The sequence below is a fragment of the Diadema antillarum genome, unplaced genomic scaffold (assembly GCF_040938485.1).
Source record: "Diadema antillarum isolate AM-2024a unplaced genomic scaffold, OU_Dant_1.0 scf00000226, whole genome shotgun sequence".
In the NCBI taxonomy this organism is placed as follows: domain Eukaryota; kingdom Metazoa; phylum Echinodermata; class Echinoidea; order Diadematoida; family Diadematidae; genus Diadema; species Diadema antillarum.
In genome coordinates, this window is record NW_027271115.1 from 1,623,666 (window position 1) to 1,651,357 (window position 27,692).

The 27,692-nt window shown below is 40.0% G+C and overlaps 1 protein-coding gene across 1 annotated transcript; it reads right to left on the reverse strand.

The window, feature by feature from the left end:
• Positions 1–790: 790 nt before the first annotated feature.
• LOC139724703 (kelch-like protein 3) lies at positions 791–23,256 on the reverse strand. Its single transcript, XM_071635826.1, has 13 exons — positions 23,165–23,256; positions 16,869–16,994; positions 15,754–15,982; positions 14,142–14,317; positions 13,007–13,103; positions 11,112–11,256; positions 10,188–10,309; positions 8,704–8,821; positions 8,270–8,467; positions 7,048–7,149; positions 5,764–5,892; positions 4,277–4,417; positions 791–2,001 (listed from the first exon to the last, which is right to left on the reverse strand). Exons 2-13 carry the CDS (start codon positions 16,961–16,963, stop codon positions 1,739–1,741), a joined length of 1,815 nt encoding a protein of 604 aa, XP_071491927.1. The 5' UTR covers positions 16,964–16,994; positions 23,165–23,256; the 3' UTR covers positions 791–1,738.
• Positions 23,257–27,692: the final 4,436 nt, after the last annotated feature.

The following is a 27,692-nucleotide window of genomic DNA, read 5'->3' on the forward strand; positions in this document are numbered from 1 at the left end:
TGACATGTAATTGTCAAAAAGCCGCTAAAACGCTAGGACTGCCTCCCAGTGTCTACAGGGAAGCACAGCTTTTATCTCCCACACGATATCCACCTCTCACGGCGTCATCTCGTCTCAAAGCACAGCTCGCCGGCGGAGCTACTCTGAGAGGAGACACGACAGCCGAGAATGAAGGAAAAACAGTCACGCACCTGACATTACGACAAAAGAGCCACAAAGACTTACCTACGCACACACTCCCCGAGAAAAACAAAAGGCAGCACTTTCCTACTGTACAGTTCCAACAATAACATCTGAGAATGCCATCCTCGTCAATAAATACTTTTGTGAAAATATTCACTATGTGGCACTACTAGCGCTGTACAGGTCCCTTCCCTCCCCTTCACTACTTCCTTTTCAGGAATAAGACACACATACACAAAGACACTAGAATACATCAACCAATTAACCATTTCGTTTGAAGAATTGCATTTACATCCCATACGAATCAAATATTGCAGAAGAACGTACGGACATACCCTCCGATTGTTGCCACATAAGCGGATTGATGAAAGAATGTTGGCATTAAATAGGAGGAGCGTAGCGCAGAAGTGAGGACAACTTGGCGGAGAGAAATTTCCACATCATCCACTTGCTTCAATAACACGATAACACCAATTATTGCTCTGAGGTGCAGAGTGTTAAACCCGGGGGAGGGTATCACGGCAGTAGTCCATTCACTTGGAAGGAGGAGAAGGGGCAGTTATTAAAGACTCAATAATTGTCTATCTTACAAAAAAAAAACCACAAATATTTACTGAAATAATCGAAAAACAAAGTGTTGATGCCTCTGGCAGCCTGTAGTGCAAGTGGCATCCACAAGCGGACACAAAATCTCCGTCAAGGAACCTTGTGCATGAAGTGGAACGCAGCTCAGTGTTGAGTTGTGGCCCACGGCAACCAGCTGTATGGTACATAACCCTCCCCAGACGGGGTCAGCAGAGTTGACCGATGGAATGCAGTTTGAGCGGCACATCCTTTCCACTTTGGTCCAAGGGATCTACTTTTGGCAACTATTTCTCAACTGAATGGGAAAATACACAGATCAGAGAGATTCTTCCCTATAGATTGTGCATGGCCTGAGTGGGGTCGCACCCGTTAATATTTGGTCTATTGACTCGTTTTGATGCAGGTCACAAACAACAGACACATGTACACCGAGATACCCTCATTTTTTATGTTGGGACCTCGCAGCAGTGACGCTGCATACCTATCTGCATTAACACTTTCAGTGCCGGGGACTTTGGACAGTGCATACAAGGCTATGGGGTTTTCTACGCCAAATCGGCACTCAAAGCGCATAATGGGCTAAGGTGGTCCCTCTATTCTTTTGATTCTCGTGAACATGTCACACATTCCTGGACATAACTAACACCTTCCTATCTCAATGCCTCAATTTGCTCTCCCAAACCAAAACATAATGCCGCGCAAAGTGAAATTAGCTCAAATCAATCCCTTCATTACGCAGATCACGCTGCACTGCTGCCCAAGATCTGTCTTGGTACAGCTTCGGACGCCATGCAAGTACCGTATGCGATCTTGCTTTTGTCCATTTCATCGTCCACTTCATGCTCGACAACGAAAAACAAACAATGTGTCCTCCAATGGCGGTCAACGGCAGCTGCTGGGCAGGCCGTCAGTGTCAATTTCAGGACACAAGTCCAATAGGCAAGCCGATTCCAGAAGCAATCGAGAGTGATCACAGCTTGGGGAGCGGTCCGTAGGCGCCTTCTGTCTTCATGCTCTCGGACTCCCACTGGAGGGCATTGCCTTCCCGGAAGGTATTCAGCGAGGGGACCTTGTCGATTGTGGCGATGCCCGAGTAGCTCCGCCCCGTGGTCATCTTCGACGTCACCAGCTTCCAGGTGTCGGCCCGCGAGTTGTAGCACTCCACCGAGGCCAGGTTCGCGGAGCCGTCGTCCCCGCCGACCACATAGAGCAAGCCGTTGACGGAGGCTACCCCTAATGGAATAATAAATGGCAAGAGATTTCGTGCTTAATAACATGACCAAATCAAAGAAGCCACAATAATATAATGCAAATGCAGAAATTTTTGCAGCATATTAATATTCGCATATCTTGCGCTACTTCTGGCTAGTGCCAATTCTAAGATTATCTTCACAATTTTCTCTGCACATTTTGAATGGGTTGACAATTGCGCAAAGCGAATTCAAGAACCCACGAACATGTTTTTGAGCCGCTCAGCGTGAAAAATTAATCACACGCAAATATCAACGTTTACAGTAAAATAGATGTGTATCTCATTGGCACCACTCTCTATCCCAAAACAAGGCACTGTTTTGAATAAAATGGAATGTAGGAAAAGAAGACTGGAAAAGAGACAGTGATGATTCCTAGATGCTTTATTACATGACTACAGTTCAAGACTCTCTGCTCGTCACGTACACAGTTATTGTAATAGGACACCTTAACATCCATGGCTTTATGACAATTTTTTTGGTTGTATATTAAAGGTGTGGCAATTTGAAAATTACAGGAGGTAGGGTGGGCTGGAGCACCACATACAGATGGAATAAAATGTCGGCATTCATAAACGAAAGAAGAAGAAAGGGCCAAAAAAGGAATGGAAACAAAAAAATGATGAATCGCAAAGGTTTATGTTGACTCATCTCTCTCTATTACGTATGTATGTATGTATGTATGTATGTTTGTATGTATGTATGAGATTGTTAAAGAATAAAGAACATGCACAGCTCATGAGAACTTTATCTTTTCATTGCATGAAATGGTGCACACTTTACTTTGGGGTGGGGGGGAACATGGTGTCATCTTTAAGCATCACATACAACACTTCCTGGCAGCTGTTGTGACTGATTCTTGCACTTTCTGCTCTGAAACTACTGCTATTGTTTTAGTGAATTTGCGATGTATTTGTGTGCAGAAGTGTTTCCCTGGTTGTTTCCTTAACTCCTTGAGCGGTATTCTTCTCTATTCTGTCCTCTTTCCTGTTTCCTTTCATATCGGCTTGCATGCTTTCATTTCCATTTTTAATGCAGTTGGATTGAGGAAAGTCAAGGAAATAACATGAAAGAGTATACACACACACACACTCACTGACATGCACCAATATAACAAACATTAACACATACATGCATACATACCAGTCCACAGTCGACACATACACGCATACAGACATGCTTGCATGTACAATGTACAAATACGTTCATCCAGCCATCCAGCCACACATACATATGATACAATACATTCAGACACACATACATACATGTACATCAACTGCAAAAGCATAGTCACATTCGTGTGACATGCAACATACTCCCCTACTACAAAAACATGTGATCAATTTCCTTATCATTACATATAAGGTCATGAATATAAAATGGTTGTATGGAATGGATCCTAATCAAAAGATTGGCTGAGAGCTATCATGCAAATGGTCTTTTAGTTTTTTCCTAAAAGCCAACTTTACTTTTTAGTAGACATTATGATACTTATGACTGGTACGATGCTAAGTGTCATTGTCTGTGTATTACAAATGCCTTGCAATTGTTTGTGTGTGCAGTACAGTTAGCTTGGAGCTGAAACTGGCCTTGGTGTCTTCAAGAAATGGCTGCCACCAAATTCAAATAATGCCAACATTTCATAAAACAAATAATGAACCTTACTTGGTCAGGCATTAGTAAAACTATCCACCTTCCACAATGTTTGAACAATCCAAAACAACTTCAGCAGCTGCTTGTGTTTCCAACTGGTCGAAAGTTACTATTGGGTGGATAATTCTTTATCGCACCCCATGTAACATATGTGCATTATTTGTACATCATATAGCAAGGGCAGCATACTCTGTGTGAACACTATTCTTCCAGAGACCCCTGCATTTATTATTATTACTCCATCACTCCCAGGTACTCATTCTTACACCTGGGCCAAGGGGGACATTGTGGGTAAAAATCTCGTTCAAGTGCGCAAATACTTGGCAGGACTTGAACCCGGAACCTCTCTTTCAAAGTCAAGAGTCTTACACATATATCCACAATTGTAAAACCAGAAACATTCGCAAATTGGGGCTGATGGCCTTTTTCACAGCAGGAAACTTCCACAAATTGCCACTGCCATTCAATGCATTGTGTAGACAAAACCTTTAGAGTGCATTTTAATCTTGGCTCCTTGCAAAATTCACAAAAGTTTCATGCATGCAAAATATGTTTCATTTTACAGTATACCACGCACAGTGCCCCCTTGTGTCCCTATGTCTAACCTGCATTGCGTCTGCACAGCGTCATTTCGGACACCTGTGTCCACTTGTCCATGTCCGGGTTGTACATCTCGACACTCTTTCTGACCATCGGCCCGTCGTGGCCTCCCACGGCGTAGAGAAGGCCGTCAACCACGCCGACACCTGGTCAATCACATCAGACAATGAAGAAAGACGGTGTTAAAGAGAGAAAGGTTACACACAAACAGAGTTCAAACAAAACAATCTACAAAAGCACTCGGAGAACGCGGACCTTTGTCATGCAGCTCATTTCCACTAATGTATGCATACATGTATATGCTAAAAATGGCCCAAGATGGATTCCCAGTCAAAGAATCCTCTCTTGTACAGCGTCTGTACTTGTACCATAGCTTCTTGTCACGCCTCGATCACGTACTCAGTACACGTATGTGTGCCTCAAATATGAGCAGCTTGAATTCCCTCATTGTTGGCCCTACGAATCCTTAAAAATATTTTTGAACAATTCCTGGATCCAGACAGTGATTCGGACTATTACAAAAATTTTATCATCTGTTCCTTGCGTCATTACCAACTTTTCTTGAAAATTTCATTCAAATCCATTTATAACTTTTTTTTATATTTTGCAAACAGACAGACAAACAAACAAACCAGCATCGCCAATCACATAACCTTCTTGGCTGAGATAGTAAGTGCCACCTTATGTTTAGTGACACATTATCATATGGAAAGTCTGCTGGACCTTTAACATTTGCCTTTCTTTGTACAGTAAAACTAAAGATGGCAACACACGGGGTCGAGACATGTAACTCATACTGCCCATGAAATATTCACTTTATAAGGTGAGCCAATGTATAACACATAGGATGGAAAAAGGTAGAACACATTCAGAGAAAACTAAATAGAGACTGTCACAAACATTTACATTTTGGGGCTGAACACATGTCACATACAATTTCTGATGGCAATGGGAAGAGTTTGCTAGGGTGGGCTAGAGCACTTTCACTACTGTGACATAGGATCTTACTATTCACTCCTAATATTCACTAAATATTTTTCTTGCAAGGTGGGTCCATCAACTACACAGCAGAAAGGGAATATTCATACGGATAAGAGAAAACAACAGGGAAATGGCTAAAAAGCACTTACAAACTAAGTCTGAACATGTGGTACTGTAAAAGTGGAAATTTTGGCAGTTTTTAAATTTTTGCACATTTCGTGCAAACAAAATCTAGCCCCCCTCCAAAAAAAAAAGCACACAAATATTTTTGCTTGCCATATGTTCCATTAGTTGATATCTTGACTCCGAAAAACTCATCTTACCTGGCCGAGCGCAAAAAAATTGCTCAAACAAAAATATCCACTTTTACAGTACATATTTCCAAAAGCATTCTCTGTTACCCCGAGAAGTAACTTTGTATAAAATGTGACGGCTTGTTTAATACAGAGAGAGAGAGAGAGAGAGCAGAAAACTGTCCGTCATTGAGAAGCAGAAGCTAAATTTTCATTACCTGCTCCACTTCGTCTCGTACTCATCTCTGCTACTGGCATCCACTTGTTTTCGGTTGGGTCGTACCGCTCCACGGAGCTCAGACAGTGCCTTGATGCCCCGTCATACCCACCTACTGCGTACAGGTAACCTGTAACGGATAACGCACAGACAAAAACAAAACAATATCATACCGGGGCATGACAAGCAACCATGCAATACACGCTGTCACAGATACTGTATATGCTATATATTTTTATGGGGGTATTTATTTTTACGAATTTCGTACGTTGGGTGCTATTCGTGAATTTTAAAACATGCGGACATATATTCTAATCCCGACATGTCATGTTCACGTAAACATTTCTCCGTCCACTGCTGTATTCCACAATCATGGAACTACATGTGAAATTGTCAAGAAGTCCTGATTCGCGACAGAATTAAACTTGCTGAATATATAGCGAATACAATAATACATTTTCTGCGGATTTGTTGTCTTCTTCTTCATCTGCTCCTTCTCAATCTTCTCTTCATCTTCCCCTTGCCCTCATCCTCCATCTCATACTTCTTATCATTAATATCATTGTTGATACTATTATCATAACTATAATCATTATCATTAATGCTACTACTATTGTTTGCACTACCATCATCATCATCAACAGTAAAGACCTCTGTATAGTGAACCATCCGTGTCAATGAAGAGCTTGCAAGGAGGTAACCACACAGCAGTGTTTACTATTATGCAAATGATGCACGGGTCCAAGAGCGTCAATAGGAAATTGTGTGCATAAGGTAACTATGGAATTGTTAGACTAATTTCCAGTTACTGCATGCACACTAGTCCTACTGATGCATGAAACAATATGTGCATTATCTGTTTTATAGACTGTGAACTATACATGCAGCCTGGCAAGTGCTACGGTGAAGTCCACAGAATGTCATGTGATTCAATTTCAACCAATCAGATAACTTAAATTCAATGGATGCAAGGCCAGCCATTTCTTGCTAAGTGCGTGAATTCTACCTGCTTATTATTACTGGATACACGGGTAGCCATCTCTTGCTAAATACGCGAATGCTTGCTAAATACACAAATTCTTGCTATATCAGCATGCGATAGCACATTTACAGTGTTTATTTTCAGCGATTAAAATGGTAAATTGATATCACATGTGCAGCCAGTAAGAATCGACGCACAGCTCTTGACCAATGAGAATGCAGAATTTTCTTGACCCGTTCCATAAAATATCATCCATCCACTTTTTCCTGTCTCCAGCCAAATTGGAAGGCTGGTATCACTCACCGTTGAGGACCGCCACACCCACACTGCTCCTCCGGGTCTTCATGGGGGCGACCGGTCTCCACTCATTGACCTTGGGGTCGTAGGCCTCCACGCTGCTAAGACCTGCACACGGGAGAGGGACGGGATCGTTGGCTGGTATAGAGGTGCAGCTTGTGGGAGGCAACTTATAACTCCATTTTACACACAAAGTTGGCCCAGGAGCACTAATGAAGCGTCTGAACTTATGCCCCTCTAAGTTTGTTCATACAGAAAAGTCACTGCTCACCGAGACCATATCAAAGTGGCAGAGAGGGGCTCATATGACTGTCATGGTGACCTTCGTGTGCACGGGAACTTCTACCATATCGACTGTATGTACAACACTGAACCGCTGACCACTTTCAGAGTGTTCTAAACGTTGGCGACCATCACAACACAGTTTAGAGTTTAGGAGCACTTCTGAAGCTAGCCTCAAGTGGGGCATAATTTTCAAGCACCACAGGGCCCCATTGTCTATTCATAAAGAGTTTAGAGGGCTTCAGGAACACTCCTGGGCCCCATCTCATAAAAGATGTTAGAATAACAACTTTTGCCGGAATGACAACTTTCCACAGCAACAGCCAATGAGGGAGCTGGTTTCTTGTCATTGCCATGACAATTGCTATTCCAGTAAGGGTTGGTGTCATATCAACTTTTCATGAAATGGGGCCCTGGAGAGCTCTAAATGCCCTGAACAAATAGAGTATTACATTTACATATCACACATACTGGAACCTGATTCTACTTGGAAATGACAATGGTTACCAATGTTTCCATGCTCCCCTGGTCTTAACAAACTCTTGTTGTTATTGCATATTTGGCAACAGGATGGCATGTGACATACTTACGAAGCAATTTTTTTTTTTTCTGCATTGACAAACATGTCATTGACACGTAATACTTAACTTTCTCTTTTATGCATGGCTCTTTTATTGCACTTTGTATGAATACACTATATCTAACAATAATTTTCATTATCTTTGATAGAACACTGAACAGTGTCACAAATCTCCGAAGTGGGTGACTATTTTTGAGAAATTCATCAATAAATCAGGAATGGTTTGCATGATTGTCATCAATTTGCTGTAAAAAGGTAAAGTTGAAGTCTTACTAAAACTATTCTCTCAGCAAGGAGATTCCCTTTTGTATCAAACAATTTGTACCATCATGCAAATTAAGCGGAGGAATACACCAGCTACATTACCTGTGGTACCATCGAAACCACCGACAGCGTAAATCATGCCATTCAGCACCGCTACCCCGAGCGTGCTACGCCGCGCGTCCATCGAGGCCACCGAAGACCACATGTTTCTCACGGGATCATACACGTCAACCGTCCGGACTCTCAGCGACCCGTTGAAGCCGCCGACAGCGTAGACCATGCCATTGAGAACGGCAACTCCTGTGGTTCGAAGGGTTCAACAAGGACGGACCAAATTATGAATTGCTACTTTGGCTGTGTCTGCAAATAAAGGCTCCTACCTTTAATCCTGTCAGAACCACATCTCAAGACGTCATTAAAATTATCACACAACCACATGGCTGACGACAATAAAGGGGCTTGGGTAACATACGAGAATGTAAATCCAAAGGTGCACAAATTAGGTCATGTGATCAAACTTCGGTCGGACTTCCTACCTGCCCGACATCTCCTGGAAGGCATCTCAGCTGCTTGCGTCCAGGTCTCTTCCTTGAAGTCGTACACCTCCACGCTGCGGATGGCCTTCGGTGCCTGGCCACCAACCACCAGCATTAACTGCAGCACACACATAGAAGATAGAGGGGGCAACAGCGATAGATAAAATAATATGGCCAGCGGTCTTCCATTTTGAAAATCTTCCATACTATTATGTCCATACATGCAAATGGGAGATTTTAAGGGAGATTGTAAATCTCAGAGGCAAAACTACCACATAATTCAATTTTATCTTGGTCTGTACCATGATAGTAGTAAAACCCTTCCTCTGCAGTTGCTCTTTCAAATGAGGGGAAAAAATGGCATTATATGTCAACAAATATGCCTCTGCTTATCTCTATTTGTCTCAATCCAACATTTTGTATTGTCATCTCTTTCTCTGTAAAGTTTTCTCTACTTTTAGCAATCTGTGAAGTTCTGCACCATGCTTCATCCTGACCTTTGACCTTGTCTTTCTCAGAAAGTCACACATCTCAAACCTGCCTTTTTTTTCCCCCACCCATCACTTTTTTCCTAATCCCATCACATTGCTTTCAATGTCTCTGCATTCATCACAAAACAGGCACGGATCAGAGCCAAGGACAAATCAACCTCTGCAATGTCTTTGGTTAATCATATTAGTAACATGGAAATATACAGGATATGCTCTGTCTAGGGAAGGATACTTTCCAATTTCTTTGTTAAATCATATCAGACTTTTAGCAATGATTGACAGATTATGTTATGGACAAAATTTTGGTTTGGAAGTTGATGAGTTGTTTTTGTGTGTGCATCCAAATAATCTGAAGAAAAATAGTAGAAAAATCAGTATAAAATATAGGGCACATATTTAGATATTCATTTGGTGAGATATGTGATGCTGATGATATTATAATTCAACACAAGTCAACATGCATTTTCATTGCGTAGTTCCTTAAAGGGGCATTCCAGACAATTTTCATAATTTCACATTCTGTAGTACATAGATCAAGAGCTCCATGTATAGATTTGTGGAATTTACTGTGATCCTTGAGCAGAGAAATCAATACTCTAAAAAATCTTAAACAAATTACACTGAACAGTGTTGATGACATAGGAGTCTCACATATTTCAGAAATGGAGCAATGTAATTCTATTACAATACCACGTGCTTAACAAGTTCACCTGTGTAGAATTTATGCATGCCTTCTTCTTTTGTTCTGCTTCCTTGAGCCCCAACTCATGCATTCTTGTTGTGAGGCTGCTATGTCATCAACCTTGTTCATCTTGATTCATTATAAATTTTGAAAACACTCCTATTCCTCATCCCAATCACTACAAAGTCTGAAACTCTGCACCCAGTGTAACCAATTTATAGATTCTCATATGTAAAAGCCTGCAAATCATCCGGAGGTCTCCTTTAAAAGAGGAAGAGTCATGAACACTTATCCACATCACTTTGCCTCACCTTTGGCAGACCGATTGGTGTTCGCTTCCTGGTTCTCGGGTTCTTCATTCGACTCCTCTCCTCCTTGTGTAGTAGGTGGTACTTCATCGCCTCGATCAGGAAATCTTTGCACGAACTATTACCTACAAGCATCGGAAATACAACAGAGAATGAAAATGGAGATGTTGAGAAAACTCTTCACATGTATAGAGCCCATGGAAATCTGGGGCAACGTGGGAACGTGCAACAAGCTGGTACGATGAAGAGTACTTGTCAGTTTCAAAAGTATTCATAACAATTTTTGTGTAATGATAAAATCTTTATAGGAAAGTTGATAGTTTGTTATGATTAAATGTTTATGAGAAAGTGATAACATCAAGTATAGCAGTAACAAAGTATCTCTCACAGCCCTAGCCCTGCATACAACGTTATTCGACGTCCATGTAACACGTGAGAAGCCTTGAAATGTATGTTGGTTCACCAACAAAAAAGAAGAAGAAAATCTAGCCTTATGCATTGACTGTGTCTCCAATATGTCACACAACTTTGGTGTGAGTCTGTACTACAATTTCTGTACTCAGGAGTTCATAAATCATACAACTGGGTGCAATTACCAGGTACGCTAAATTCATCCCTCCAAGCTTAATGCCTTGTGTGTACTCAGTGGCATATTTGACTAATCACAATACATGCATCAATTTTCCAACTCATTCACAAAATAGCTGAGGAAATTTACAGCTCTTACACCTCCCATCACTTCTGAGGCATATCTGCACTCCTGCAAAATACCATTTCACAAAGTGGTGTGCTATACATGTAAGCAGCAAGGACACCCAACCAATCAGCCACGAACATTCACACTGTTGCCATAGGAACTGAAATTATTGTGATTTAATACAACTGCGAACATTTTCATGGAATAGGCCCCGGTGGGTCCTGCATTACTTTTGATTAAGGGCTCCTTGTCCACTCGCTGAATGAGGTACTCCTTGGGGAGCAGTGGTAGCCTGACGTACTCCACCAGCTGAGGCATGTAGTCACTGCGGTTTGCTTCATCCTGTCTCACCCAGGCAACCACTGCTTCAAAGACCTGGCAGGAGGGGTGGGGTAAAGTTTACAAGCAAGTTTTTTAAGAGATGAAACAAAGATGAAAGTGTCAACTTCTCATGAGAGACCTAATCCAGGCAATTCAAAATTATTTCACACTGAAACACTTTTGAAACCATACCTGCCATCTGCTCAGTTTGGTTTTAATAGTCCGATTCCTTAGTTGCATATCCTCATCCCAAAACATACATACAAGTGTATTTGGGACAAGTATATGATATAAAAGTACCAGTAAGAAAGAGGTACACATGAAAATATTGATGGGTCAAGGAACAAATGTATGTAGTTTATGAAGAATTAATTTCATCTCTTTGTGGGGTCTCATTACACTGTTCATAAAACACATAAAATGGTAAATGACACCTCAAATAATAAGAGAGCATTAACTGAATGGAAGACAATAATGTCCACAAGGGGTGAGAAGTAGGAGTTTCAATAGGTCTAAATGTTTTGAGGTCATGTTTCCTACTCAACATTTATAAACCTACAACTGAAAATGAAAGTGTTGTGGTCATATATCTGCTGGCATGTTAACAGCCAGCATGCTTCGATTTTTTTTTCTCACACCATCTGCCCAATGTGAGTGACTTTTTACATGTCTTGAGCTTGTACGCTGCAATGGTGAAGTCTCCTACACTTGAACGAAACAATGAAAAGGAGTTGAGGTTAGACAATTACCGTTTCTCTGAATTTCTACGAACTGAGAGCACTTTTCTACTTGGGAAAGCTTATGTTGAAAAAAATATATGCAGTTTCAAAACTGGAAATATACAATATGACAAAACAAACATGAAAAAAAAAATTTTTTTTTGCTGATGACCTGAACTCAACTGTGGCTTAATAACATTTTCAGGGGCTCTCCTCTTGAGGAATGTGTTGGACTGACACTAACTCATTTGCAACGATTCCAGCTGAGGGTTGCAAGACTCATACATGTGTGTGGATTTCAGCCTCGCTCAGCCAAATGACCAGCTAATACAGTACATCAATAGTGCCTGCATACTTTCCCAGTTGCATGCACCTTTAGTAACAGAGTCACAAGATGACAGACAAACAAGCAAATTGCAAGTACCTAGTCTGAGAGCTGATGGCACAGGCCAATTCAGGAGGGATGAAAACATTGCATGATTATGTAATCTTAAACAAGATCATGTGCTTGTGACAATGTTAGCTCATAATCCACAGCAGAGCTGTGCCACAGTGGCATCCATCTTCCCCTTGTCTGAGACTCCAACCCCAACTATCTCTTAAATAGGAGATTATCCCACCCGGACCCCCCAAGCACACTAGAGACTCTGATTGTGCAAACATGCGGACAATATTATGTGCACATATGCACATTATGAACATGAAGTATGACATTCCTTGTGGCCCAAGCTCTCGGGTTAAAGATGGTCTCTGGTGCTATCTCAACCTCACTTTTGAACATGCATGACAAAACTTAAGTTGAGCAGGACAGAGCTAACTGTTCAGTGGGAAAAAAGCTAAATTTAACATGTTAAGAAGCTGAATTTAAAGATGGAGAAATTCAAATTTCAAGTGGGAGAAAGCTAAATTTTAAGTGGAAGAAAAGACATCTCAAGCTGGAGACACACACAGCTAGAGTGAGAGAAATTCAAACTTAAGTGGGAGAGCTGGAGATTTTGAGAAAATGGCCTCAAAGTTGGAGATCTCCCACTAAAAGCATGAGAGTTGGAGTCTCTGCCTTATCTCTACTTTGAGACGAGCTTTACCTCCTCTTCTGAATGAACGGTGAGGTGATCGCTGCTGATCAGCTCGCACACCTGAGCCGCTGAGAGGGCAAAGAACTCGTCGCTGCGCACCACGGCACTGGAGGGGGAGAAAATGATGGACAAAATTAATAGATTCAATTAGACAGATGTATACTTTACTTTACTCTTACTTTTTTGGAATGACGGTTTAGGACAAGGCCTGTTCATCGATCAGGCTGGGGTTATCCTCTCCTACTGGTGATCCTTCTAATATATAGCCTGCACTAATCTCACTCAAATCAAGTTAAATCTTATCGTGATATCCTACAATTATGGAACATACACACTGCAGGGAGGGGTGTAAGCTGCTTGAGACCAAAGACCTCATGTCATTACTCGTAGTCAAAAGGCAACATCCTTCCAGAGTTCATCTAGCTTATTCTTACAGGCATTCACAGAACATGTTGAGACCACATCTTTTGGAATTGAATTCCAAATATCAACCACTCTGATGCAAAAAAAAAAAAGAAGTACTTCCTCACATCCAATAAACAATAGTAGAGTGTGAGCATCGGGAATTATGAGGAAGACAGAGATGAAAAGAGACATAGTACAATACAGTGTGTGCCAGATGTACAGTTATTCATGAAACATGCAAGTTTTTTACACAATTCATATGCTGCCACATTTTTGCAAGTACAATATTTTGCATGCTGGGACTTGTACAATGATTTCGCGAGTGAACTACTAATGGAACTGTTGATGGAATGTGAAAGAGTAGCTATTTCTTTTTGTGAGAAAATCAGCAATTTCCATCCCAGGGACAATACACAACCCACTTGCACTATGGAAGGCTATATTTCGGGAGTTGTTAATTTCACAAAGATCGGTGGACTCACAAAATTTATGAAATATATACCACATATAAAGTTCCTGACTTTTACCAGGGATAAGTATAATCAATTACAGTCTTCCTATGCACAAGTTTCTCAACAACATCCAGCCGTAGCATATTTTAGCGTGTACATTTGGAATGAATGAAATGCTGTAATGTGTATATTAGGCGAACAATCCCGGCTTGCTATCTCAACAATGCTTTACTGAAGTCTAACACAGTGCCCAAACTATGACAGCAGATGTGCATAATCTCCCATACCTGAAGTGTTGCATGGTGTAGTTCTGGGCGTAGTGGTAGAGATCACTGCAGGAGTGGACATCGGCAAAGGCCTGGATCCCCAAACAATTGGTGGGATGCAGCTGCTTCTGGAGAAAGTCGCAGCATGCCACACGGACGTCATTCAGCTGGAGCAGGCTGGCGGCTGGCAAAAGGGTCTGGATTTGATTGATCAGGTAAATTTTGTGAGATAATTATCGTACATGTGGTAATTTTGTCACTTATCAAGTATTTTTTATTCTCCGTATAAAAAAAAATGTGAAAAACACACTTCTTCATTTACACTTAGATGAGGTTCAGTATCTTGACCACTGACTTCAACAATTGATGTTTAATCCTGCCTACACAAGAGCAATATTTCCCAATTCATTTCTATCCATTACACTGATAAATGTTGTCAATAACTTTTCCCCATAGAAGTTATGCTGGTGACCTTTCACCTTGACCTTTAAACTCCTGTCATTTCAGGCAACTAACTGTTTATTTATCTATTTTCTTCTTGCACAACCGTCCACCGGCATCACATACTCAAGTTTCATCCTTAGCATCATATCCAGAATTGGACTTTGCTGAGTACCGACGTAAACGTAAACGTAAACCCAATGATATGATAACAACACCATCCCCTAGCTGAAGCTATGGCTGGAAATGACAATTCAAACTAAAACACAGAGACCCTTGACCTTGACCTTAGCCTATGACCTCTAGTGCTAATGATTGTCTCGTTTATCCTGTCCACTACCATAAAGTAGAAATGGTTATTCCTAGCTGAAGTATTGGTTCAATTTACATTTTTGGCAAAAATACAGTGACTTTTGATCTTGACCTATTTACCACTACCATGTCATGAAAATTATTTTCTATTTGTTTCTACCCTTCCTTCCTAATCATAATATGTACTGCTGGACATTCCTGTCTGAAAAGGCGTCATTTTTAGCACCTATTCAGGCACCTTTGACCCTTGACCTTTGATGACTCTGCAACAAAATGATATCAACACAATCATCACAATTATGTCAACTTTAATGTTCATATAATATCTAAACAAAAAAAAAATCTTGCTTTGATCAATGACTTAGCAATTGCAATCAATTGTCCCTAAAGAGAACTGTAAAACAAGAAACATTTGCAGCATAAAACTCTCATGAATTAGAGCTGACAGCCTTTTTTGCAGCGTGAAACTTTTGTGAATTGGCGCTGACATTCAATGCTTTGTGTAGACAAAAACATTTTTGTGTGCATTTTACTTTCGTGAATCTTTGCTCCTCGTGAAATTCTTCAAAGTTTCATGCACATGAAAATTTCTGGTTTTACAACATCATGCTTAGCTATTACAATTCTAAAACAATCAGGAGGGATTCAACTCATTTTATATAAGATACAATTCATGATTTTTTTACTTTACTTCAAAGAAAATGCTTTTAAGGATGCACTGGTCACTGGAAAATTTGTGGCAATGATGTACAACTTTTACCATTCCATTTGCTTTTAACACTCAACTCTATTCATTACAGTCAGTTTGAATGTGAAGTAGATTGTCCTATCTGTTTTGCATTTTGTTTTATTTCTTTAAAGGAATCACTCTTCATAATACCTGTACATTTTCTTCCGTGACTTGCACCTCTGATGTGTAGACAAAGTCGATGAGGAGGGAGAGCGCCCTCCCATCCACCTCCTGCAAGATTATTTTCTCCGCTCGGCTCTCCGACAGCTCGCTGGTGAACATGGCCGCAAAGTACTGGCTGCAGGACGCCAGAACAATGCGGTGGGCAGGAATCTCCACACCCTCTGCCTCCAGAATGACATCACAGAGGACATTTTGCCTGTGACAATGTATTATAATGAAAAAGCTCAGCCTTTATCATTTGTACGATGAAGGAAAGTCCTTTGGCCATGAGACTTCATACAATCAGATACTCTATCCTTGCATCAATTCATTTTTTTTTTTTTTGCACAAACACTCACAAGATTGTAATTTTAAGAAGAACAAAACAAGCAGAATTAAAGGTATGTGTACTACAATGTAAGTAATCCCTCATTGAAAAACACAGTGGATTACTGCCTTCAGAAAATGAATCAATTACAGCTTGTACTGATGACTTAACACTGTCAAAACTGGATAGTTATGAACGTCACTCTACATGTGTATGTGATCACAATGAAAGTTAAGGCTTAGAACTTTTTCAGTTTGTTCATGATTGTTGTTTGTTAAACACAGAATGACCTAGATTTTTGGAACAGGAAGAACAGAATATTCACTGCTGAACTCATGAAATCCTTGAGCTGAATTATGACAAACTCTGCATGCTTATCATTGATGCATAGTAACATATTTTAATGATTTTGGTGTTTACTAAGAGAATGTATAGAAGATGGTTCGGACTTTTGATTCACAAATACACACTTCATGCAAGCATCGTATCTGCCTGGATAAATCAACCAATGCCTTATCTCAAACTGCTGTGAAAATCAAACTGAAATTTACACCAGTTGAGTCCAGATGGTAGCTGCAAGTTTGTTTCAACATTCATACCACTGAGCATAATTACACTAAGGGAGTCTAAGTTTTAACTTTGAACCAACACTGATTTTTGATTTTTTTTTTTTGATTTTTTTTTCAAAGAGAAAAAAAAAGAAGAAGAAACTTGTTCATGGAGGAGCATCAGAACAGAGCTTCCCCCACACACTCCACAAATGCCACAAACTCACTTTCGGAAGACATTGAGCATTTCAAATGCCTTGCGGGTGTGGATGTTGTTGGTGTAGGGCGGAGCATCGGGAGGAGCGATCTCCATGTCCTCCATCTCGGCTGCCTCCGGGAGATCCACAATGACTCTGGCAAAGACCGGGCAGGGGAAAGATGAATGGCATTAGCTTAAGACACGACCATGGGTTTTGGCATGCTCTTTAATTCAGAATGCTGCTAGTAAACAGTATTGGTAGCAGCAACACAAGGTGTGACAGTGGTTTGTGATTGAAGTACCAATAGTGCTGGTAGTATGATTAGAAGGACAGAAGTGGTTCACAGGTGTGCTGCTCCATTCACCATTGGAGACTATCACCATACACAGTGTGTTGTTAATGAAATGCTCCACTTGTTAAAAATGACGGTCTCTTGCAAGAAAGAGGAGTCCAGCCGAAAGTCATTATGCTGTACCGTATCTTGCATGGATTGATTGCCATCACACCTGAACTGCCTGCACATCTACACAATAACATGACCAGCTCTTGATGACAACATGCTCAATATCACCAGCAACTCTGCATCAAACCCAGTTGGAAGAGGAGCTATTTTTATGGAGCACTCTTTACTTTACATACAATATTTGTACTTGTAAACTCATGAATTTTTACTGAGGATCAAACGCTGGAGCATGGCACACTAGTTTTCAGCATACTCCGCCGAGAGGTCAGTACGTACTTCATCTGGAAGAAGAAGAAGTAGCAGTAATGACAGTAGTTTTATTGGGTATAAAAGTGAAAGAAGCAAAAGAAGTAGTATGTAGTAGTATCCTATAGGGGATGTCAAGGTCTATGGAAACCCCTGTTCCCGTTTAGATGGAAAGAATCCCTGGACAGAACTTTTGGAAATTCATGGGTGGTGTGATTTTTTTTTTTCTCCAGATTTTTCCCTGATTATTTTGATTTTTTTTTTACAAGCCAAAGAAGATACAAAGAAAATATAATAATAATAATAATATTACAATGCATTTATAAGGCACTTAATATGGATGTTTCTAAGTGCACAGTTTACAAGAAAATCAATATTTAGTCCAAAATAATACAAAAATACAAGTACAAAAATATAAAGAGAATTCAACAAAATTTTTATGAAAAGTAGACATTCATTTGACTTCGTACAGACATATGGGTCAATCCACATCAAATCAACCAATGCTGTTAACCCGACCCCTTCAATTTTCTTTAAACTCGCACCAAATGTGCCCCCAAGTGTCTGACGGAAGATTCTGAAATATTTTGCCCCAAGGTCAAACGGTTGCTAAGCTACAGCCTCCCTTAGCAACCAATGCGTGGCCGAACAACCGAGTTTAAATAAAATTTGCTATTTTTGACTGACTGCTGCAGCCAGGTTAGATGAGATACACTGCTCATTTTCTGTTAATTGGAAGAACTTTATGACCTTAACATGCACAATATATTATGGCGCGGATCTGACAATCCGTTATTGCGCAAGAGGTCACCGAAAATGGTGTTAAGCATCAAAGTTAATGTTTTCGGGTGCATGTTTGGAAACTTCAAAATTCAATTAGCTTAGATCCCAATATTATGCATATTTGGAGACTCTCACTTGCTTTACATACCTGGTACCTACCAAAAATCGGCCAAAAAGTATGCGTCGTTTTCTTGTAGGGCGCCCTCAAATTTGGATTTTTTTTCAAAAAGTTGCCAAGTTCAAGGTCACAAATCACTCCTCGTCCCATCGAGGAGTGACACCAATTTTGTTTATTGATAGACATTTACCTATATTTTCATTGGTTACCAAAAGACTTTTGTGACCGGAATGTTTAATAGCTGGTTTATGCATTCGAAAATGGTCGTAAACACCCAAAAATCAACGTAAAATGACACCTGGGGTTTTCACCACATCTCAAATTGTGATAAATCAGAGATGAAGTGCCAAGACACAATGGCATCTTCTGTGATGATAGTCTGTAATTAGTACCAAAAGGATATACATCACAAATCGTTTTGTCTTATTGGCAATGACCTTGAAAATGTAGCTGAAAACTACAAAAAAAATAAATCGGTCAATTTTCTGTAGCCATAATGGTGTTAAAGCGTGTTTACATTGACTTTTAGTTGTGTGCCATTTTAGTACTCTTGGTGACTTTAAGCTGAGAACTGCTGATCATGTTCCATTTTTATTCTATTTTAAGCTACAAATAATATTTCAGGTCATCTTTAGATCTTTTGACCTTGACATTGGTCTGAAAATAGCTGTGGATTAGTTAATATCACCATATTCCCAACACACAAGATTTAATCATATTTCAAAATCAATATTTCTCTTAGACAGAATGCCTGATCATATTTATATTTACAGTACTTGTAGTCTGTAACAAGTATAAGAGGATCTGGGATTAATTGATTTGTCTATAACATGACAATGACCTTGAAAATACAGCTGAAAAACATAAAATCAATAATTGTTCAAATTTCCAATAATAATAATAATGTTAAGGGTAATGCTATTCACTGCTTTCTGAAAGAGATAAGTCAAACCACACACAAGTGCAAAAATGGCTTGCACCAAGTCTGCATTAATGATCATTCATTGTTGAGGGATGTGTGCGCTGTTCTTGTAGTGTCATACTCACATCTTATTTTTTTTTTTTTTTGGTCGTAACATTAGTCAAGGGGAAAGCCAGCATTTTTTTTTTCCAAGAAGAGTCTGCTCAAATATTTCACATGAATTAGGTGATAAAATGTCTTGCTGTAAATGGAAACAAATGTGTAATGTTAGTTTAATGATCATTTAATAATTTGCTACTGTAAAAGTGGAAATTTTTGCGGTGTTGAAATTTTCGCACATTTCACACAACCAGAAACTAGCGCGAAAATAACAGCACACAAATATTTTTGCTCGCCATAAATGAAATAAAATGATGTAAAACAAGAGACCCGCGGGTCTAGCGCTCACCTGAGTATCGCAAGTTCACCTTTCATGCAGTCACTAATCTAAATTATTCACAGCTCTACCAAAATTTGACCAGGCATTCTCAAGTAGAAGATGAAAATGTACAATAAGGGCCCAATTTTTTTAAGATTCCTTAATTTGGGGGGATTGGGGCCCCCTGGGGCCCTCTGGGTGGGGCATGGTGCCCATTTTGATAAATTGAGATCCTGACCCCCTAGGGATGCTACCTGCCAAGTTTGACAAAAATCCATCATGAGGTTTTCAGGAAGAAGATGAAAATGTACAATTCAGGCCCCCATTTGGACCCTTCCAACCACCACCCCCCCCCCCCCCCCTATCCAAGAGGGGCACCCCTGGATCTCCTATGAACAAACTTGAAACTACAGTCATTAATGTACTCACTCATAGTATTATCTCAGCTCTATATATAACTTCTGATTCTAGAGAAGATTTATAGATTCCTTCATTTGGGGGATTTGGGACCCCTGGGGGCCCCCTGGGTGGGGCATGGTGCCCATTTTAACAAATTGATTTCCTAACCCCCTAGGGATGCTACCTGCCAAGTTTGGTGAAAATAGGTCATGGGGTTCTCAAGAAGAAGATAAAAATGTACAATTTAGGCCCCATTAGGACCCCTCCTCACCCCCTCCCCTGGGTCCCAAGGGGGGCACCCCTGATTCTGCCATGAACAAACTTGAAACTACAGTCATCAATGTCCTAACTCATAGTATTAACTTAGCTCTATCACTTCTGGTTCTAGAGAAGAAGATTTTTGCAGATATTCCTTAATTTTGGGGGGTTTGGGCCCCCTGGGGGCCCCCTGGGTGGGGCATGGTGCCCATTTTCACAAATTGATTTCCTAACCCCCTAGGGATGCTACCTACCAAGTTTGGTGAAAATGGGTCATGGGGTTCTCAAGAAGACGATGAAAATGTACAATTTAGGCCCCATTAGAACCCTTCCCCACCCCCTCCCCTGGGTCCCAAGGGGGGCACCCCTGATTCTGCCATGAACAAACTTGAAACTACAGTCATCAATGTACTAACTCATAGTATTAACTTAGCTCTATCACTTCTGGTTCTAGAGAAGAAGATTTTTACAGATTCCTTAATTTTGGGGGGTTTGGGCCCCCCTGGGGGCCCCCTGGGTGGGGCATGGTGCCCATTTTAACAAATTGAGTTCCTAACCCCCTAGGGATGCTACCTGCCAAGTTTGATGAAAATCGGTCTTGGGGTTTTCAAGAAGAAGATGAAAATGTAAAAAGTTTACGCACGACGCACGACGCACGACGGACGCCGCACGACGGACGACGCACGACGGACGCCGGACGAAGGGCGATCGCAATAGCTCACTTGAGCCTTTGGCTCAGGTGAGCTAATAAATCAAAATAAATTAAAAACATGCGAAACTCTGCTTAGTAGCGCGAAAATATCCACTTTTAAAGTAGTTTATAAATTCACTGTACAATTCTCTGTCTCCATTGTAATATATTAGAAGGGTTCAACTGATAAATAGCACTGGATATTCTAACTCAGGTAGGGTAACACCCCCAGTATTCGGTCACTTGAGCTTTTTTGCGATATTTTTCAAATTAAAATAATACATACAGCAATGTATGTGAAATATATCAAATTTCTTTAATCTCAATTTTCATTTTGTTAAATATCACACAGAATTTCACAAAATCCCCAAATATATCTCCTTGAAAATTCCCCAGAATACGGTCACTGCGACCAGTATTCAGTCACGCAATATGCGCGTTCAAAGTCAATGCGTGTTCAAGGCAGCTGAAAAATGCCGCACGCGCTACCTTGTTGGCGCAAAATTGCATCGGCTACGTTGCAGCGCCTGTTGGTGACCGAATACTGGGGAATCGGCACTTGCATTCAACCCATGTACATTGAGACACTGTATCAGCACGTACGGAAATTTTGTTTTTCTTTTGCGTTTTTGAGGATACCATCACACTCCAAGTTTGCTATAAGCAAAAAATCCCGCGTGAGAACGGCGTATTTCTCGACTTTTAGCACTTTTTTGGCGACCCGTACTCTTAAAACTGGGCTCAATCCGCACGCTCGTTTGGAAAGTAGCGCCGATTCTGCACTTTTGACGGTAAAATTTGGGATTTTGGATGGATTGTTGGAGGGGCTAAGGGAGTTTCTTGTTGAGAATGAGTGTGCAAGTATGTGAATTGATGTGATTTGCATGTGTTGTGACAGTTGAACTTACTGGCTGGTGACAAGTGATAAGTGACCGAATACCGGTAGCTGACTGAATACTGGTACCCTTACCCTGACCTCTTAATTTGTGACTTGATTACATTTACACGATATCACAATTGCACACTTACAACAAAAAAATTCAAAAAATTTGTCTTTTACTCTTTCTTGGTTATCAATCACATCTCAACAGCAATTAAGGCACTAACGTTAACTGTTGAAACTTCAAAAGGAAAAACAACATAATTCAACAAATAAGTGGTTAATTGTCTGTCATTGTTTGAAAAATTTCACCTAACATCATTGGAAATGAGATCAGGGGGGTGTTTCATCAACGTTTGTCAGCGCTGACAATTTCAGCAAAATCCTTGGTTTTGATTGGATGAGATGCTCTGGTCACTGACTGTTACTATGACAAACGTTGATGAAACACCCCCCCCCCCCCCCCCCCCCCGAGCTCATAATGTAATCACCAGTGTTTCAAATAAAGTTGTTAAACATGCCACCATTATAACAGATTAACACACATTTCCTTTACGTAGTAATGTAGGGAGCCTACGAAGCTATATTCACCAGATAATGCGGCATGTTTATATAAACTAACTGGTACTCTATACCGGGTACTAGACCCCCGTGCCTTAGGCTAGTACTACTACTAGCTAGTGTCTATTTCACTAATCTGGCAATATAGACCTAATAATAAACACTGGACTCTGCACTAGAGTCTAGCACGTACGTCTCGCACGCACGGCTCCCTACTCATTTCGCTCTCATTTAAGTATAGTACTACACTAGTATAAGAATTAGCAGGTACAAGAATGACACGAGTCAAGCCAAGTCATAGGGTTTGTTCTAACTTCTCTAGTCTGGCTCAAATCTATCGCTCAAATGTACAAAAATATGTGCATGTACTGTTCGGGTAAAGAGGCTGCGATGCTGCCATCGCCAACGCATTGGATACCGCCAGACGTGGGTACAAGTTGTGTGTGTACTACGAGCGAGACGATCGCCAACATTGTAATTCGTTAGCGAGTTCACCAAAACTCTACGAAAAATAAGCAAGACATAATGGCAGCAAAACCAAATCGATGTAATAAGTAGATATTTTACCGCAAGTACAAACTTACGATTTTTGCACCCCTTTCAGACAGAAATTATGTTGAGTTTCTTCACAAGCCAGACGTAGCTTTCTTGCCCGAAGAGCTATCGATGCAGTGTTTATCACCTTTGACCGGGCGGATCGGATACGGTCAAAAACCCGGAAGTAATGAGAGCGCGTAATGAAGACATCCGTGGCATCTACATTATGCGTAACCATTATCTTGGGGAGTTGTTTAGCTAGGCCTAGCGATGACCACTCGACATGCATCGGGACTGCTTTTGTAGTATGGGAACTCATAATCGGATACGTTTAATTATGATAACACTGAGGTTAACATGAAAAGAGATATACAAAAATAGTAAAAGCCAGATGGTATAACTGTCAACGCGACGCGGAAGGGGAAGAATGACATGTCCTGATAATACAGCCATCGTCGTCATGTTATTTCTATTTCTATTTTTTTTTTTTTTTTTTGGCTGTCGTTTAGTTGTCAAGGTGGGGCAAGATGGTCTATGCTTGAATATTGATAACATTGGATATTAGTACAATTTACCTCATGACGTATAGCTTTCCGCCCACTACCAAATAGATCTTTTTTTTTTACTTTGCCTGTTCCCACAATGATTATTTTACTTTGAACTTTGTATTATTTTCTTCCTGGCATGGTATAGCCCCTATTAGCGTGCTCAAGAGTGAAAAGATGATCGCAAGTATAGGCTTAATTAGTTTGGACGGGGGCCTCACTGAGCAGAGTCAGCATTTGAATTACACTGAGAAAAATTAGAAAACTCATGGATGCTCATTTCCCCTCTCCCTCTTTCCTCTATACCGGAAGTGGCCAGGGGGTATGGGGTTTAAACCCACAGAACTCTACACACTGTGTTTAACCCCTCCCCCCCCCCCCCTTGGACTCATTTTTTCTTTGTTTTGTTTTGGGGTTTAGGGGGTTGACCCCCTACCCCTTGGAAAAGTTTTTATTTCACTTCATTTCGTTTTATTTTAATTCATTTCATTTTTTTTTTTTGCTTGTCAGCCAATTTTTGGAGAGAAGTGGCAGCAAAAAAAAAAACACACACTTTTCGTTTTTTACTTGTCATGACCCATCGTCATTAGGTCACATCTCCCCCCCCCCCCCCCCTTATAGCAAAAAGCCAGATCCGCCTCTGACCGGCTAATCCTGTACCCCCTCCCCATCACGTTATTCCCGGTATTCCCGGAGGACATTGCCCAATACGTCGCCGGGAATGTATGTGTCAGGATTGTGCTCACACATGCGTCATTTTGTGTTTCTGAGAAGTCCAAAGACATAACATGCGTGTGTACCCCCCCCCCCCAAATGCACATGCAGACCACAGTATATTCTTCTTACACCATCGGTTATTGACCCCGACACATTAATTTGCTAGTACAGTGTAATGTTGATTTGTTTCCGCATTAAACTAATCGCCAACTGATGTTTAAAAGATGCAATTAAGCACACAGAGGGAATCAAAATGAGTTAATTAAAAAAGCCTGCGGATCGGTTATTGTGAACCATAGTAGCCAAGTAAAGAAGACGGATAATGTTTGAGGCAGCTGTGTATGTGCGGTCGGCCTTTACTGCTCATGGGAGGCGGGTCTTACTGTTCGGATTCCATTTACAATTTTAGGCCTTTTGATGTTTACATTGTTGTTTTTTGTTTGTTTGTATGTTTGTTTGTTTGTTTTTGTTCGTTCCTTATAACCCATGTTAAACATATTTTTCTTTTCTTTTGGTGGCCGGATACAATGGGAAGGAAATGAATCTTTGGAAATTACGTCAAACCTTCATATTATTATGTCTTTGGTTCTATCCTATACAATAGGGTTCTTATTGCTATTGTTATTATATCATCATCATAATAATACGCAATGTACTATCGTAATTGTTATAATATGGAGCCTCTTTGTTTTTGTTGCCTGGAATGATTTGATGCGATCAGAGGAAATGTGATTTTATCACTCACTGCTTTCGCGAATACCGAGAAAATGAATCATGAATAATCAAAATACCTCTCAACAAGACGTGCACATCGTGTGTGTGTACTCCGTGTCATCATGATGACTCATATTAATTTTCTCTTTTTGTATAGATTTTCTTATGAACATAAACCATACGACATAAACAAGATTGTTGATTTATAACACAAATAAGGAACACTTAATTCGAACAATGGCACAGACAATCGTAATCCCGTGACTTCTTCGCACACACATTATTTTTATTGTGTTTGTATTCAGTTTAAAGTTTTGTTATCGTGTGTTTTAAGATCTAAAAGACATCAGCAGAAATTGACATTTTGTGTCGACTTATCCCACACAATCGACCTGTGCATCAAGCATAAAACAACAGCAACGAAATAGTGAAGGGAGACCGAAAAAAAAAGGGAAAAAAAGATATGGGTCCTATAGATGACAATGGATTGATACGATTTTCATGCTGCGCTGCCGATGAGTCAAATCCACGGCTGAAATTCAAAGGGCATTAATTCAATAAAATATGAACCTCTCGGTCCGTGGGCGTATATAAACAGAAAGTTTCATCGTCAACTTGTCTCATAGTCTGCGCATTGTTAGTAAACGTGACGTTTGTGCACAATATCTTTCACTATTATAAGAATGTAATATAGACACAACTCTTGTGGTATTTATTTTGGAGGGGCCTATTGTACAAAAGATATTGTAAATTAATTCTTTTTGTCAATAATTTTCAACTATAACCCTTTTAATATCCATTCAGTCATCATAACAGCTAAATTTACAAAAAATAATATATCAATGTGGTGTGAATATAAGGCTTTATAGGCCTAATTTCCTCTTCTAGATTTCACTGGTACATTAAAGAAAATGGAAATCTCACCGGTACATTAAAGAAAGTGGAAATCTAATTAGGTATTATATGTATGATATGTGCTACCAAAACAACATGAAACTTGAGAGAAGATAGGCTGTATAATATTGCCTTCATCTATAATTGCTTGTGTGCATTGCGTCCATAAGTGTATACAGTGTATTCATGTTCTGGGAAAGCAAGTACATACTGTAAAACTTTGGATTACATATCATTTTTCCTTTTTTACTCTGACGTCTGATATGAAAGGGACTTCTACCCTCTGGCTGTTTGATTTTATTCTGTCAATCAAAATCAACTTAAACGGAGAGAGAGACGTTTTCCTTTTTATTAGTGCAAGTTTTCATCAAGGCCAAGCTGTAAAGCATGAACTTCCGGTCCAACCGCATTCACGAACTTCCGGCGGCGTTCGGGATCATGAAATTCCAGCAATGGTAATAAATGAGCTCCGATGTACCGCCTTTACAACTTGAGCCTCAGAAGCATCTATTCCTGATTTCTGGAACAACCCCCTGTTCACGTCTTTATACACATGAATTTCCGAAGTCAGCACACGTGATTGATGCATAAAACATATTTTTCTTTTTTTAATAGAAAATGTTAAAGCATTAAATCTGAGACACGAATGTATATTGCTGATGACAATAAAAACAATGATGATGATGACGATGAAATTTATTTTATAATAAGATTGAGATAATATTCATCATCATCATCATAATAATAATAGTAATAATAACAATAATAGTAATGATAACAGTGATCATCATAATCATAATACTCAACATTCCTACTTTATACAGCACTTATATTGCTCACCAATTCAAATATTGGCATATCTTTTATTTCGTCGGCATGAAACATCCCATTTTTATGTGGATGGATTGAATAACTTGAAAAAAAAAACTAATAGGAGTCATTAGGGAAATTTGAGGAAAGTCAACAATCCATTTATATACTGTATGGATCTTTAAAGCTTTGGGTAAATTCACGTGCCGTCATCGTTGGATAAGACAATTTTTTGATGTCACAGTGTAAGGCAACGATTATAGAGCAATATAGAGATATAATTCTACATAATATTATTTTCTATTCTAGCATAACGAAAGAGCACTTGACTTTCGGTACTCCTCCTTCAGAAGGCAGAGGGAATTGATATTATATAGGTATGTGTACTTTTGTGCAAATGGTGTTGCAGTCTTCTTCCACCGGTAATGGATATAAAATTAAAGTTTTCCATTGCATTTACTGCAACGCTATTTCCATCTTACCCGGGCGAATTAGCTAAGGTACCGATGTCTGCCGATGTCGCTTGTCTGCTTCCCTCTATTGACAGAATATGCCGCAATCTGGACCGAACTACATTACAGTTACATGTAGTTCGGTGGACTCTACAAACTGCACGTAAGTATACTTGAAATGGAATTTATATGATACATATTTCAAGATGTTATCAGTGACAAAGTATGATCAAACTCTTACCACAAATAAGGCTGCTAGTATACTCCATACTCTTCACCTGAATCGATTACTACGTAAAATAAAATCTTATCCCATGAGCTAGTTAACTTTGATGAAAAATCATGCAACTCTCACTATATACTACATAAAAAGTTAGTGGCAATTTCCTATCAACGAGATAGTTATGAAACGTGAATTTTCAACGTTTTTAGGCATGGTGGAA

Excerpts from the sequence above, each read along its gene's own strand:
- LOC139724703 (XM_071635826.1), bottom strand. The coding sequence starts at position 16,963 with ATGGAGGACATGGAGATCGCTCCTCCCGATGCTCCGCCCTACACCAAC. Across the intron at positions 14,318-15,753 it reads TCACGGAAGAAAATGTACAG|ACCCTTTTGCCAGCCGCCAG; the intron begins GTATTATGAAGA and ends AATCAAATCCAG. Across the intron at positions 4,418-5,763 it reads TACGAGACGAAGTGGAGCAG|GTGTCGGCGTGGTTGACGGC; the intron begins GTAATGAAAATT and ends GTGATTGACCAG.